General features: G+C 45.0%; 1 protein-coding gene across 4 annotated transcripts in view; it reads left to right on the top strand.

The window, feature by feature from the left end:
* The window catches only part of LOC129711591 (chromodomain-helicase-DNA-binding protein 5-like), a 70251-nt gene that overhangs the window by 12246 nt on the left and 41224 nt on the right, over window positions 1-16781 (top strand). For all 4 annotated transcript variants that reach the window (XM_055659328.1, XM_055659329.1, XM_055659326.1 and 1 more), the window contains exons 2-10: window positions 993-1138; window positions 3469-3587; window positions 5758-6008; window positions 7201-7331; window positions 8088-8214; window positions 9525-9691; window positions 11811-12035; window positions 13569-13775; window positions 15337-15545. In XM_055659328.1, the coding sequence (XP_055515303.1) occupies window positions 993-1138; window positions 3469-3587; window positions 5758-6008; window positions 7201-7331; window positions 8088-8214; window positions 9525-9691; window positions 11811-12035; window positions 13569-13775; window positions 15337-15545 (1582 nt within the window). The remainder of the gene's footprint in view (window positions 1-992; window positions 1139-3468; window positions 3588-5757; window positions 6009-7200; window positions 7332-8087; window positions 8215-9524; window positions 9692-11810; window positions 12036-13568; window positions 13776-15336; window positions 15546-16781) is intronic.

Raw genomic sequence — 16781 nt, 5'->3', positions numbered from 1 at the left:
ACTTTGTTGGATAGGTTGGGTAAACTCTGTTATTGGGGTTCATTGCTATCTGAGCTGGGTTCTTCACAGTCCCTTGGTGGTCTGGAGGAGAATAGTTTTTTTATTAAATTAGTCAATGATTTTACAATGTTTGATTTGTAACAGTGCTTATTTGATTCCGGAATTGTCTGTTGAAGGGATTAAGTGGAACTGGGAGCCCGGACTCTTTCAGATGGCGTTGCCTGGGGTGAATATCAGGCAGGTCCACACACAGGCTGCTGGCTACAGAGGAGCTTCTGCTAATACTTTGACTCCTTCCCTGGAAAGCTCCCAAACTACAGTGCCTGTACCTCTGCATCTTGTTCAGTCAACACACTTTTGTTCACTGCTACCTGGTCCAGTAAAACATATATGTTTCTCATTCCTGCATAACCTTGTTACTTCATGTCTCCAGCATATTCCAGCTCTGGGAACACCTGGAGGTCTTTGTCTTTCTCCAGGTTTGGTCTGTTGGCCTGTCTGATATCCTTCACTTGACCTCTGGCAGGTATGCCTTTGAGTACTTCGACCCTGAACTCTGGAAGTTCATTGCTAAATGCTAAAAGCTGTCTGCCTCTTTCAAGCTGCTCGTGTAGAACTTTCCAGGCTGTGCTTTTGCTATCGTTCTTGGCGTTGACGTCCCTTTAGTTGGCTCGAGGTCAAATTGTGTCTGATTATTGGGGTATTTTACAATAAGGGCACTACATAAATGGAAGCTGTTTTCATTTCAATGGTTGGTGAAAAACAATCCACTAAGGACATTAAAGCATAAATTTTGATCTGCTTGCAGTTGTCGACTTAATGCGTAACTGCGGTAACAGATCTATAAATAATTGGAAACTCCATGCAGTTGCTACTCACTCTGATACGTAAACCGTTTCATGTTTTTTAACGTGGAGGTTGAGGTCTTCCCATCTGGTGCATTGAGCCCTGGCGGATTTGGCCAAATCCTGAATGTCCCTCTTAAATTTCAGAGGAAGAGGAGGAAGAGGAAGAGGAGGAAGAGGAAAGTCGCGAACCGATGTTTCCCGATGAAGAGCCGGCCAAAGTGAAGAAGAAAAGAAAACCTCGGAAACAGAAAGAGAACAAGACTCCGAAAATGAAGAAGAGAAAGAAAGAGGTAGGGTGTGGAAGGATGGGAGGGACTTTAGCTGTGAGCTTAATTTAAGGGGTGTAATTGTTGCTGCCAACATTAGGGTTTTGTTGTCCACTCCTAATTGCCCCTGAACTGAGGAGGCTTCTAAGTTTCAAGCACGTTGATGAGTGAGGAAAGGCAGTCTTGGCAGAAGGTTCCTTTGTGAAGGAGATCATTTAACCAGAGAGGTATTTACAAAATCCAACTGTTCCATAGTTTCTCTCACTGTGGCCACTTTTCCAATGCCCATGATGCTCAAAGTTGCTTTCCATCTTATTTGTTGTTTTTGAAGTGTGGATGCCTTTCACATGTAGGAAACAAGGCATCTTCTTAAAGGCCAGCAAGCTCCCAAACTATAACATGCCATGGTTCTGGTGATATTGCTGGAAAGATGAGCATTGCCATGAGTTGGGGAGGGACCTGTTCTGTGTGTCTTTTTACAACAATACTTTGCTCTGCTCCATGAAAATTGATGCAATGTAGTGTTTGGTCACAACCACTTTGGCCCAGCTAATCCATGCTGACCAGGATACCCCATCTAAGCTAGTCCCCTTTTCCCATGCCTGGCCTATATATCCCTCCAAACCTTTCCTATTCATGTCCCTGTCCAAGTGTCTTTTACATGTTGTTTATTGTACTTCCCTCAACCACTTTCTCTGGCAGTTCGGTTCATATACCAAACATCCCCTCTGTGTGAAAAAGTTGCCTTTCAGGATCCTCTAAAATCTTTCCCCTTTCACCGTAAACATATGCCCTCTGGTTCTTGATTTGCAAGGGTGTCAAATGTTATGGGGAGAAGGCAGGAGAATGGGGTTGAGAGGGGAAAAATAGATCAGCCACAATGGAATGGCGGATCAGGCTCTATGGGCCGAAAGATAATTCTGCTCCTATGTATTATGGCCTTATTTGATCCTTCAGATTTAATGCAAACTTTTGCTCTTTCATCACTTTTATAACTTAAAATCTGGTAATTTTAGGTATAAATATAATTGATATGAGCAACAACATTTGTGATTTACACTTAGCATTTAGTGGGCCTCGTGGTTTCTCGTGAACTTCGGACACTACCGATACAGGAAGGAAGCATCTTAGCTCTTGGTTTGAAACTATTGTATATTTCCTTCCTGTATCAGCAATACCCCAAAAGGAGCACTTGTTTGCTGATCCTCCAACAACCCAGATCATCCCTTTATTGATCCAAAAAACATTTGTCTGTTTCTGTCCCCAGGTTTTCAGAATAATTCCTCATGCCTGTAATGGGTTAGAGTACCCTCCATAATGTTTGGGACAAAGATCCATCATTTATTTATTTGCCTCTGTATTCCACAATTTGAGATTTGTAATAGAAAAAATCACGTGCGGTTAAACATTGTCAGATTTTATTAAAAGGATTTTGCTCAGTACAGAGTGATTTTTTTTCTATAACAAATCTCAAATTGTGGAGTAAAGAGGCATATGAATAAATGACGGGTCTTTGTGCCCAACATTATGGAGGGCACTATATAGCCAATATCAGACATATTTTGTCTGTTCCTAGACCAATATTACATCAAAAAAAATCTCAACCAACATCACCAAACACAATTGTATTGTAATTAGTTTAGTTATAGAGTGGAAACAGGCCCTTCAGCCCATCGAGTTCACACCAACCTGTACACTAGCACCACCTTACACATTAGGGGTAAACCTGCATGTCTTTGGAGTGTGGGAGGAAACTAGATACACTCCGCGAAAATTCACACGTTCACAGGGAGAACGTACAAACTCCGTACAGACAGCACCCGTAGTCAGGATTGAACCTGGGCCTCTGGCGCTGTGAGGCAGCAACTCTACCGCTGGACGCCCAATTATCACAATGTTGAGAGAAGGAACTGCAGACGCCGTAATCTTGAGCAAAACACAAACGGATGGAATGTCGAGCAGCATCTGTGGAAGCAGAAGGGTGGCAATGTTTCAGACGATGCCTAGCCCTTTGACTTCTTCCAGCAGTTTGTTTTTTGGCTCCACTGTCACAGTCGCCTGTATTTAGTGATGGGGAGAGTGGAAGAAATAATCAGGTAAAGTCAGGAATACAAGCAGAACATTCTGTAAATACTGACTGGGCCAGGGCAAAGTTGTTGAATGTGGCTTGTACCCATATGTCCAGAGGGAGAGACAGGTGTTCTGGTTCTTTGCCAGTGTTTGCTTTTGAATGTCAGGTGGAGCTTGGTGGAGGGATGGGGAGTTGCGGAGATTTCTGGATTTGGGAGTGATTACGTGAGAATTGTCCATCTCCTAATCACCGTCTGTTTTACCCTTTTGCCCATATTCTTCAGGAGCAGAAATCATCTACGTACTTAATGGATGACTGGGGTTTGGAGGATGTGGACTATGAGTTCTCGGAGGAGGATTACCACACACTGACCAACTATAAAACCTTCAGCCAGTTCCTGAGGTACTCGTCACTGGAATAATTAGTTTACAGATACAGCGCGAAAACAGGCCCTTCGACCCACCGAGTCCATGCCGACCAGCGATCCCCGCACATTAACACTATCCTACACACGCTAGGGACAATTTACACTTGTACCAAGCCAATTAACCTACAAACCTGTTCAAGAAGGAACTGCAGATGCTGGAAGATCGAAGGTACACAAAATTGCTGGAGAAACTCGGCGGGTGCAGCAGCATCTATGGAGCGAAGAAAATTTTCTTCGCTCCATAGATGCTGCTGAACCTACAAACCTGTACGTCTTTGGAGTGTGAGAGGAAACCGAAGATCTCGGAGAAAACCCACGCGGTCACGGGGAGAACGTACAAACTCCGTACAGACTGCACCCGTTGTTGGGATTGAACCCAGGTCTCTGGTGCTGAAAGTGCTGTCCTATTACTGAAAGACAGCAACTCTACCGCTGCGCCACCGTGCCGCCCTCTTAAGCCTAATTAAGAATATTTTATTTTTAAATCCATTCTTTGAAAGGGTTAATTTTGTTTTGGATTGCTTCAGCTGTTCTGTCCTATTAAGTGTCGGGTTGCTTCAATGTTCCATGCAGTTCTGTTGCATTCCAAAAAGCAAGAGAATTAATCTTGTTAAAAGGGAACCGAATCCATTTCAATTCAGAAAGTCCAATCCGGTCTGGACTAATAAGCATTAGATGCACTTCTGGGCCCAGTGTGGCGCTGAAGTGCCGTGGTTTTGACACAGTGAGTTGTCTTCTGCATCAGTATGAATGACATTAACTGCCGGGATCAATCATTCACTACATTGTTAGAGTGTTCAGTTAAAGGACTTTGCATCTTCTTCGAGATGTCTTCGTTAGAGAGCAGGTTGGTAATTGGAGTGAAAAGTTGGTTATATTTTGTTGCCAACTAACATTCTAAAAGTAAGTACCCTCTAGAATTAGTGTTGGTTTTCTCTGATTATATGAGGTGTGCTGTGACCTATCTATTTATATAACATTAAACGGTGCAGCACAGATGGAGGCCATTGAGCCCGAGCAGCGGGTATGTTAGGACTATCCCATTAATTGAACTCCTGCTCAGTCTCTGTAACCCTGGATTAACTGATTCTATTTTTGGTTCTTACTGTTTAATCATCTTGCACCAAGAAGTCAATATTCTGTGTGCAAATTAAAAATACTTTTATTCATTTCACTTTATCTCATGCCTTTGTTTTGCCATGGAAAACATAGCTTCTCTATAAAAGCAAAATATGTAAATGTTGAGACTTGGTATAACAATGGATAATACTAGAAATAGTTTGCAGGTCAACAATGTGTGGGGCAAAGTTGACACTTCAGCTTGGTCTCTCGTGTGTTTCTCACCTTGCTCACCACATTGGGAGTTCCCCTCACCACATTTCCCTTCTTACTGCTGCTACTTCGAGGTAACAGGTCAAATTTAAGATTCTTGGTAAAAGAGCTGGAGGCAGCGTGAGAAAACTTGTTTTTTTTTAATTTAACACGCTCCAAGGCTTTGCTCCTGCAACCTTGAAAGAACACGGCTTCCAGTCTCTATTCGGCACTACTCTGAGCTCATGGAAAACTTTAGATAGACACAAAATGCTGGAGTAACTCAGCAGGACCAGCAGCATCTCTAAAGAGAAGGAATGGGTGACATTTTGGGTCGTGACCCTTCAGAATTAATAATTCAGAATAATTGAGCCAATGGTTTGAGATGTACCGTAGGAAAGCTTCCTAGTGGAAGAAATGAGAAGAAAGCATTGATTGGGCAACATGGTGGATGGAAAGCGTCTCCTAGCGAGTCTAAACATTGAATTAACCAGCAGACTGAATGGCCTGTGTAATGCAATGTAAACATCTCACTGTGATTATTTCACACTGTTGTCAATTTTGATCTGGTAACCCTCATTTGAAGTGCTTTGAGCCACTTAAATACTTTAAAGGTACTATGTAGGTATTAGTTACTTTGAAATTGTCTGTCAGTATTAAATTGTTTCCTTCGGGTTATCTGAATCTTTTAATAATCCTTTCAGTCTGATGAAGGGTCTCGACCCAAAGCGTTACGTATTCCTTTTCTCCAGAGACGCTGCCTTGCCCGCTGAGTTACTCCAGCAACTTCCTTTACTAACAGTGTCCATTGTTGTGCCCTCTATTCTCCACCAGGCCACTCATTGCCAAGAAAAATCCCAAAATCCCCATGTCAAAAATGATGACCGTGCTTGGTGCAAAATGGCGGGAGTTCAGCGCCAACAACCCATTCAAAGGGACGTCGGTGGCGGCGGCAGAGGTGGCAGCGGCTGCGGTGGCAGCTGTAGTGGAACAGGTGATCGTGGCTCCATCCGTGCCCATCCAGGTGCCACCCCCAATCCAGCCCCCCATCCCTCTGAGGAAAGCCAAGACCAAAGAAGGCAAAGGTAACAGTCCCACGACAGTACAGAGAGTGGAGGGTGCTGAGGAGCATTACCAGAATGATGCCTGGATCAGTGGGGTGGGGGGTGGGGTTAGCAACATGTAGAGGTTGAACAGACTTGGATTGTTTTCTTTGGAACACCACAGATGGTGGGGCGACCTGAAGAAGTATCAAATGATGGGAGGCATAGATAGGGTGGACAGTCAGAACCTTTTCCCCCAGGGTGGAAATGTCAAAGACTAGAGAACATACCTTTAAGACGCGAGGGGCAAAGTTTAAAGGAGATGTGCAGGATAAGTTTTCTTTTTATCACAGAGGGTTGTTGGTGTTTGGAATGAGGTGCCTGAGGTAGTGGTGGAGGCAGATATGATAATGGTATTGAAGAGGCTTTTGGATAGGCACATGGATATACAGGGAGCAGAGGGATCAGAATCACATGCAGGCAGAGATTAGTTTTACCTGACATCATGTACAGCACAGACATTGTGGGCAGAAGGGCCTGTTCCTGTGCTGTACTGTTCTGCGTAAGAAAGAACTGCAGATACCAGTTAAAGTCAAAGGTAGACACAGAATGCTGGAGTAACTCAGCGGGTGAGGCATTCTCTCCAGAGATGCTGCCTCACCCGCTGAGTTACTCCAGCATTTTGTGTCTGTACTGTTCTGCGTTCCATGTAATGCCACGGCCATTTCAGAATCGCCATTAACTAGAGGCGAGCAATGTATATTGAGGGTCTCCTGGATTCATTTTGAGGAAGAAATTTGTAGTGACTCAGAATAACCGCCTGAGCGGTGAATTTCAGGGAGGGTCAGGATAAATATTTGCAAGATGCATTATTTTGACGAACCCACCGAAGAATTGACACCAACACAACGTCTCTATGTGTTGTATCACTGAAGGGTTCTGATGACTGGGATGGGTGTTAGTGTGCGGAATTTGGTGAGGGCAGGGTTGAGCTCGGATCAATTGTAACATCTCTGTGATAATAGCCTGGCAGTGATCAACTTCTGTGCTTGTTCATGACGGAAGGGTGATTGTGGACAAGTAATATCAACTCCAGTGGCTAGGGATGTAATCCACAGAGAGTCCACATCAGGACAACAGGGCTTGAAACTGAGAGGGGGTGGAGAGACCCAATTGTTGCAGGTGAGCGTACAGCATTCGGGGTATGACTATGGTTGTCGCCTCCTGTCCACAGGCCCGGGGGTGCGGAAGAAAAGCAAAAGTGCTCGGGCTGCAGAACTGAAGAAGAAAGGAAAGGGCAAGAAGATGGTGCCCCTGAAAATCAAACTTGGAGGATTCAGTGGCAAACGGAAAAAAGAATCTTCGGTAAGACTGGACTGTTCTGTTTTAAATTGTGATGTTCCTGATGGAGGAACATCCTTTCCAATCCTGATGGAATCATATGGAAACAGGCCCTGCAGCCCAACCATCCATGCTGACCAAGATGTCCCATCCAAACTAGTCCCGTTTGCCTGCCCCATGTTCCTCCAAACCTTTCCTATCCTTGTATCTGTGCAAGTGACTTTTAAATATTGTTACTACACCTTCTGACAGCTCGTACCATATACCCACCACCCTTTTTGTGATAAAGAGTTACCCTTCACATTCCTATTAAATCTTCCACTCCTCATCTTAAACCTAGATTCCCCTATGTAGGAATAAAGACAGTTTGCATTCACCCTATCTATTCCCCTCGGGATTTTATATACCCCTATGAGATCACTCCTCAACCTCCTGCCTCCATGGAATAACATCCTAACTAGCCCAGATTTTCCCTCTAGTCCTGGAAACAGCCCCTCAAGTCCTGGAAACATCTTTGTAAATCTTCTCTGTAATCTTTCCAGCTTAAAATCTTCTGTCTGTACATGGCTCGGAGGTGGGGATTAATGTCGCCTTGAACCTGAGGGGTAACCTTTTCACAGAGGGTGGTGGGTGTATGGAACAAGCTGCCAGAAGATGCTGTTTGAAGCAGGGGCTAAAGCAATATTGGTGTAGCTGAAGCTGCTACTTGATAAGAGATAAAGCAGGAAATGTGGAAGCCTGAAAGCTAGAAGTCTCCTTGTACTTGTGTTTGTGCCGCAGAGTGATGAAGATGACCATGGTGAATCTGACCTGGACAGTGCCAGCATCCACAGCTGCTCGGTGCGATCCGAGGGATCGGCCGGTTTGGGCAAAAGGAGGAGGAAAGGTGGCAAGCGAAAGAAGAAATGTAAGTAATCAACATCATCTTGAAAGATTTCTCTGTGGATGCATTGCGTTGCAGTGTCCCCCCGCGCATTGGCGGGTGAACCACTTGTGCGGTCGTAAGGAATAGGAGTAGAATTAGGCCATTCAGTCATCTAGTCTACCATAGATCAGATATATTCAATCATGGATGATCTATCCCTCCCTCCTAACCCCATTCTCCTGCCTTCTCCCCATAACCGCTGACACCTGTGTGTGTGCAGGACCATCTCATATCGAGGACCAGTCAATGATCCAACGCTACTTTATTGTCACATGCATTTAGGTTCAGTGAAATTATTTGTTTTTGCATACAATCTGGTAAAACCATACAGCAGATTTCACCGAGGCAGTACACAACGAGTCGCACATTTCTGGCACCGACAAGGTTTCAAATGTTCTCAGTCCACTTATCTTCTCGCAGCGGTGAACCAGCCCTGCTGCTGCACGTGGCTGCAGCCTGCCAGGTCCCTCCTCACCGGGTCCCTCTTTGCTCCTGGCGGCCCACCTGCTGAGTGCCTCCCAGCCTCCCAGGGCAGATGGAAGGAGGTACACAAAAAAACTGGAGAAACTCAGCGGGTGCAGCAGCATTTATGGAGCGAAGGAAATAGGCAACGTTTCGGGCCGAAACCCTTCTTCAGACTGAAGAAGGGTTTCGGCCCGAAACGTTGCCTATTTCCTTCGCTCCATAGATGCTGCTGCACCCGCAGAGTTTCTCCAGTTTTTTTGTGTACCTTCGATTTTCCAGCATCTGCAGTTCCTTCTTGAACAGATGGAAGGAGGTGTCTGGTTCAGTTCCTGGCCTGTGGCAGATTATCTGGGCTGGGCTTGGTACCAAGCTCAAAGATGGTCTTATTATTTCCGAGTGAGTAAATGAACAGAGCTTGTGCCTTTGAGCTGTGTCTGGGTGTATAGTTCACAAACTGGCCATGTGCATGAATCCCATATGGGATGTGGGGGCTGGAGCTAAGTCAACTCCTCCAACCTCTCTAAGATTCTGGTTTAAAACTAGTTCAGTCCCTTGCACATTTCTGCATCTGGATTACATTGAATTCTAGTCACATATAGTGAGTGCTTCCTCCCACTCTTTTTTCCAGAACCTACCCAAATCTTTGAAATCCTGAGCGCATGGTGTTAGCAAATCATTTCTTTTTTTAAGCAAGTGCGTTTGACCCTGGAGTTTCCCAGCACTGGGGAAAAAAATTCTCCCAAATAAAGTATCAATTTTGAGTTCCCCATTCAGTGCACAGTTGGGATGCTGCAAATTCCCTGACTCTTGGCTCCTTTCATTCTCAGTGGAAGAAGGCGATGGCTATGAGACGGATCACCAGGATTACTGTGAGGTTTGCCAGCAAGGAGGGGAAATTATTTTGTGCGACACGTGTCCGAGAGCTTATCATTTAGTCTGCCTGGACCCTGAAATGGAGAAGGCACCGGAAGGGAGGTGGAGTTGTCTGCACTGTGTAAGTGTCCGATTCTATTTCGTTGCGACTGTCGCTGCTGTAGGTTGTCGTGAATTTGTTTTGTGGGGTTTTGCTGTCACTGACCTGGAGTGTGCATGGTTAAACCAAGCTCCCATCTACAGTCCAACTCCCAACCACATGAGAGCATGAATATCTCACCTCAGTGCAAGCAAACAGTGACCACACAGTAACCCGTGGGACAGTCAACCTGCACTGGAAAGCGGATGTGTTTGCGTGAATATCTGAGGCAGGATTTGGCACAGAAATTCAATGCATCTGATCAGCGCTTTGTAAAAGCTTCTTCCCTTTACCCTCCATCCACTTGTGATGCCCACTGTGCTTTTTTTTTTGTCGACAAAATGGTGCCAGCACGAATATCAATTAAAAATGAAGCTACATTTATCAACATTTTGTTTTTCCTTGTATGTTCCCCAATCTCTTCAGTATGGATTTTTGAGTCGTACAGCGTGGAAACGGGCCCTTCGGCCCAACTCGCCCACACTGGCCAACATGTCCCATCTACACTTGTCCCACCTGCCTACATACCCCTCTAAACCTGTCCTATCTACGTACCTGTCTAAATGTTCCTTACCTGCCTCAACTATGATCAATTGATTTATCACCAATCAACTTCCAATTGAATAAACTAATAAGCAAACAGTTTAAAATCAATGCAAGATGAAAAATTAAATATGATATTTAATATAATACACACTAGAACATTCACCAAACATGCATGTCACGTAACCGTAAAATAATATAACGATGTTGATAGTCACAGCCTTTGATACAAAGGTTCATGTGACACTATTGGCTGCTGTACATCAAATAATTAATCTTGGCTGCTGGTCTGACCACCTTTAAGCTGTTTAAGGGGCTCCGACGTCTAGGTTAAAAAGTGTTATTTTTAAAACTGTTCTAAATCTTTTTCTCATAAAAATAATTTAAAAAGTGAAGAGCATTAAAAAATCTAAATGATATCAAATTAAAAATCTATTTTTTAATTTTTAGAGGTGCTGGTACGTAGTGCCATTGAAAACTAGGGGTGCCCATCATGATTGTATCTTCTGCCCACTGTCCCATTCACTGGGTGCGGGGGGTGGGTGTCTCTGGCAGTGCAGGTGTTTGTTGGCCATTGTACGATTGTTGCCCTTGACAATGTAATGGTGGAATGCTGCCTCGAACCGCAGCTTTCCAGTGAAGGTGCCAGCAGAATGCTGCAGGGTATTAAATATTTGGACTCTGGTGGGGCATTGATGAAAGATATTTCCAAGTCGGGAAGGTGCAGCATTCACAATTACTTCTGTTCTGATGGCATGGGGTCTATCTGCCTTCCAGCCTTACGTTCTCGGTGCCAGAGACCTGGGTTTGACCCTTTCTGCGGCTTTAGTTATCTATTTATTTATCTATCTATTTATTTATTTATTTGTCCATTTATTTATTTATTTATTTCTAGCAGAATAAAAGAATAAAAAGCAAATGTGAAACAGCATACAAAAAAACAAAACAAAAATATGTATAAAGTGTCATAAACAATATCTATAAATAAATGAAATTGTATGTGTCCGAAAAGGAGCAGGAAGAAGCCAAAGCTTATTAATTCCCACCCCTTATTCAACTGCTTGTAATTATCTTATACAAATTTAGCAGCTATATGTACACCATATGTACACCAGCCACCATATGTACACCAAATTATTTACATTTGAATACTAATCAAATATTTACAAAGCCATACAAAAAAAAAAAAAATAAAAATAAAAGAAAAAACCCGCAACCTGTCTGTGTGGAGTTTGCAAGTTCCCCCTGTGACTGCGTGGGCCTCCTCTGGGTACTCTAGTTTCCTCCCACATCCCAAAGACTTGCAAACTTGTAGATTAATTGGCCTTTGTAAATTGCCTCCAGTGTGTAGGGAGTGGGTGGGATAGTGAGAGAACATAGAACTAGTGTGAACGGGTGATTGCGTGGTCTCGATGGGCCGAAGGGCCTGTTTCCGTGCTGTTTCTGTGCTGTATCCCTAATCTAAACTAAACCGTGGCTGGAGCTAGCTGTGTGAGATGCAGTGCTGCCTTGTGGGATTGTGTTATAAAAACAAAAACTATCCCTTGCAATCATTCAGGAAAAAGAAGGAATCCAATGGGAGGCCAAAGAGGAGGAAGAGGATGAAGACGAGGAAGAGGTTGTGGATGAAGAGGATGATGATCACATGGAGTTCTGTCGCGTCTGCAAGGATGGGGGGGAGCTGCTGTGTTGTGACTCTTGTCCGTCCTCGTATCACATTCACTGCCTTAACCCCCCGCTACCCGAGATCCCAAACGGAGAGTGGATTTGTCCACGTTGCCTGGTGAGTCTGTAACTGGGCCTGAGCTCACGACCTGTTGACCTTCTTCAAGTTTGCCCCTTGGTTTCCACGCTGACCTTTGCTTATTTCTCCAAAGCAGCGGTGGACCCGAACTGTTGGTGGGATCCGATGCTCAGGGATGCGTGGGCGTTAACAGGCGGGGGTGTTGTCGACAGCGCTCTGAGGCTAGACACAAAATGCTGGAGTAACTCAGCGGGTCAGACATCATCTCTGGAGAACAGGCGAATGTGTCGTTTTGGGTTGAGACACTTCATCAGACTTTAGTGTCTGAAGAACGGTCTCCACCCGAAACGTCACCTGTTCTTCACCTCAAATGTCACCTCAGCCTGACCCGCTGAGTTACTCCAGCATTCCGTGTCTACCTTCGGTGTAAACAAGCATCAGCAGTTCCTCCCCATACACAGTGATCAGAGACTATTGAGTATTGACATCAAATGCTGCACGAAGCTTGCTTGTGTAAAATATAGCTGCCGTTCTTTGAGGACAAGGCAAATTCAGACCGTTGCATCAGGGGTTGGTTTTGGGCCTCCATCCTATCTGGGCTGCTGGAGAGGTGGAGGCATCAATCGCTTCCTAGTACTTCCCACTGTTGCTGGTTGCCCCAATGTCCTTTCCCTCTTGCCGGTATACTCAGCAACGACCCCACCCCAACTATCCGGCTGCCTCCACCCCCCCCTCCATCGTGGACAGGCTTCCCCTCTCTCAAACCAGTCACCTAATCCCTTCCTATCTCTGTCTATCCCCCTTACTCTACAGTGGAAATCTTGAATCCCCGTGTGTTAGAGTATCAGAGACCATTCACCACCCGGCCAATCCAGCTGTTGCAATGTGCCAGGGTTGACTTGTAAAATCATGATTTGGGCATCCCCTCCCTAGGCTGGGCCTTTTCCTTAAAGTTCATCATACCATTTGGGTGATTTGAACTCATGACCTCTGGGTGTACCACAAACGGATACTGCACACGGGAAAGGAAAAATCATCCATGGAATTGTACATCCGTGTGTGTACGTTCATGCATTTGTGTTCATTCATACTGACGAAGTGGTCTCTTAGATCATGTCCTATTCTTGAATGTCGGTGTGAATCTTATCCTGGAGGGGCCTGCGGGTACGATATGCCACTTGTAATGCGAAACACCGCTAGAACTGATAAAGAGAGAAGAGAACTGGGAATATAACAGGAGAAACTCAGCGGGTGCAGCAGCATCTGTGGAGCGAAGGAAATAGGCAACGTTTCGGGCCGAAACCCAAGGGTTTCGGCCCGAAACGTTGCCTATTTCCTTCGCTCCATAGATGCTGCTGCACCCGCTGAGTTTCTCCAGCTTTTTTGTGTAACCTTCGATTCTCCAGCATCTGCAGTTCCCTCTTAAACACGGGAATATAACAGAATGGTTGGGCAGAAGGCACAATGCTGTGTTTATTTGAAGGCTTGCTTGAGTATTTTGTGAACAGGTTAGAGCTCGCAATGCGGTTCGGCCGGTCTATATCGATTGTGTATGTCTTTGTGCTTCTGTAGTGTATCCCCCTGAAGGGCAAAGTGCAGCGAATCTTGCACTGGTCGTGGGGTTCTCCACCACCGCCCCGCACACCGCCATCCACTCTCGCCGATGGAGGGAACGATGTTGACCATCCCAAGGCCCTGGAAGGTCGACCAGAGCGGGAGTTCTTTGTCAAGTGGGTGGGGCGATCCTATTGGCACTGCTCCTGGGCCACAGAATTGCAGGTAGGTTGAATAAGAGCTGGCACAAGCCAAACCTATTCCTGAATGGCAGAGGCTTTGTGGGGCAATGGGTCTGAATGTCGTAGTTGCCCCTCTTTACCCACTCCGAATGTTCATTCATAATACATGCACCAAAGACTGTCAGTACACATGTCTATTGCAGTTGTCATGCTCTGTGGGTTCAGAGTCACACCCGTAATACACATGAATGGCAGTATAGAGTCAGACAGCACAGAAAGAGGCCCTTCAGCCCAAATCGTTCAATGCCGACCAGGGTATCCCATCTAAGCTAGTTCCATTTGCCTTTGTTTTTTGCCCATATCCCTCTAAATTTTTCCTATTCATGTACATGTCCAAATGTATTTTAAATGTTATTCTTGCACCTGCCTCAACTATCTCTTCTGGCAGCTCGTTCCAAAAACTCACCAACCTCTTTCTGAAAAGCTTGCCCCTCAGGATCCTCTTAAATCTTTCTCCTCTCACTTTAAACCTATGCCCTCTAATTCATTTCGTTGTCTCTGTACTGTACACTGACAATGACAATTAAATTGAATCTGAATCATGATTCCCTTATCTTCGTAAAGACTCTGTCGTCGAGTGCTGGCAATGTCTTTGTAAATCTTTCTGCACTCGTTTCGGCTTAATGAGATCTTTCTTATAGCAGGGTGACCAAAACTGAACACAATACTCCAAATGCAGCCTGGCCAATGTCTTGTACAATAACGTCCCAACTTCTAAACTCAATACCCTGACTACTTACTTCCTTTACCGTTAGACTTGAGAAAGGGGGCGGGAGTTGAGGGGAGAGCTGATAGAAGTATATAACATTATGGGAGGCATAGATAGGGCAGACAGTCAGAACATTTTTCCCAGGATGGAGACGTCAAATATTGTAAGATGATACAGGCAAGGTTTAAAGGAGATGAGCAGGGCAAGTTTTTTTTACAGAGGGTGGTGGGTGCCTGGGGTGGTGATGGAGGCATTTATGGCAATGGTGTTTGAGAGGCTTTTAGATAGGCACTTGGATATGCAGGTCATAGTAGAAAATGCATTACATGCAGACAGGGGAATGGATCACTTGGCATCATGTTCGGCACAGACGTGGTGGGCCGAAGGGCCTGTTCTTGTGAATTCATAAGGTCATAATGATAGAAGCAGAATTAGGCCATTTGGCCCATCAAGTCTACACCACCATTCAATCATGGCTGATCTATATCTCTCTCTCCCTCCTACCTCCACTCTCCTGCCTTTCATCCCATAACCCCTGACACCCGTACTAATCTAAAATTGGATCTATCTCTGCCTTAAAAAGCATCCATTGACGGCCTCCACAGCCTTCCATGGCAAAGAATTCCACAGAGTCACCACCCTCTGACTTAAAAAAAAAAATTCCTCCTCATCTCCTTCCTGAAGGAACGTCCTTTAATTCTGAGGCTACGAGCTCTAGTCCTGGACTCTCCCGCTAGTGTAAACACCCTCTCCACATCCACTCTGTCCAAGCCTTTCACTATTCGACAGCAAAGGGGTTGTGTTCACATATGTGACGGCTGTTGGTTCACTGCAGCTGGAGATGTACCACACGGTGATGTTCCGGAACTTCCAACGGAAGAATGACATGGATGAGCCGCCGCCGTATGATTACGGCTCTGGGGACGACGAGAAGAGCGAGAAGCGGAAGAGTAAAGATCCACAGTTCGCGGCGATGGAGGCGAGGTTCTACCGATACGGCATCAAACCCGAGTGGCTGGTCGTTCAACGATTCATCAATCACAGGTGAGGAACCGACCAGTAAATCGATGTACTTCCCCACAGCCATCAAGCTATTAAACTTGGCTCGTACAAAACTCTGAACATTAATAGCCCTTTTATCTGTTATTTGCACTCGGTCAGTTTATTTATTCATGTGTGTATATATTTATATAATGGTATATGGACACACTGATGTGTTTTGTAGTCAATGCCTACTATGTTCTGTTGTGCTGAAGCAAAGCAAGAATTTCATTGTCCTATCAGGGACACTAGACAATAGAATCTCTTGAATCTTGAGATGGCAGCTGCCTTTCCGCACCAATCAGTTCGACGAAGGGCGATGTATCCTGCAAGCCCGTCACCCACCTGCTTGTCTAACTCCTTGTCCTACAGAACACCGCCAGTCAAAGATTGAACTGCAGATAAAGGAAATCTGAAATAAAAACATCTTCAAACTGATCTCTCGTCGGAGAGAGGAGGAGAACCTCTTCAAAGTTCTGAAGAAGGGTCTCGACCCGAAACGTCACCCATTCCTTCTCTCCAGAGATGCTGCCTGTCCCGCTGAGTTACTCCAGCATTTTGTATCTACCTATGAAATAAGAACATGCTGGAGATATTCAGATCAGGCAGCATCTGCTAGAGAGTTTATACAGTCATTCATCTGAAATGTCCACTGTTTTTCTCTCTCCCTCGATGCTGCCCAATTTACAACATTTTCTGTTTTCATTTTAAGATTCTATTTAAGATTAGTCAAGTCGGAGGAAAGGGCGTTCCAGATTTTGAGCCCTCTTTCCTCGGACTTGACAAATCTTAATCAATACAGTGTTTTGTATCTTGCTTGAAGAAATGCTACTTGACATCACTGCTGAACAATTGAAGTTGTGTTCTTGTCGTGCCCCCTTCCCCCTGATCCTGCAGGCAGGTTAATTGATTGGGGACGATCAGCCACGATCACAATGAATGGCAGTGCTGGCTCGAAGGGCCAAATGGCCTCCTCCTGTATCTATTTTCTATGTTTCTATGCTGCAGGATTATTTTTTAAATTAAAAAATATACAACAGTTTGTCTTTTTGGATTTGCATTATGTGCAGGAAAATGTGACTATTTTATTTTGTCATTAGATTTTCCCCACATATTATAGGTAATAGACAATAGGTGCAGGAGGAGGCCATTCGGCCCTTTGAGGCAGCACCGCCATTCAATGTGATCATGGCTGATCATCCCCAATCAGTACCCCGTTCCTGCCTTCTCCCCATATCC

The sequence above is a fragment of the Leucoraja erinacea genome, chromosome 30 (genome assembly GCF_028641065.1).
Source record: "Leucoraja erinacea ecotype New England chromosome 30, Leri_hhj_1, whole genome shotgun sequence".
Lineage (NCBI taxonomy): Eukaryota > Metazoa > Chordata > Chondrichthyes > Rajiformes > Rajidae > Leucoraja > Leucoraja erinaceus.
This window is presented reverse-complemented; position numbering and strand designations above follow the sequence as displayed.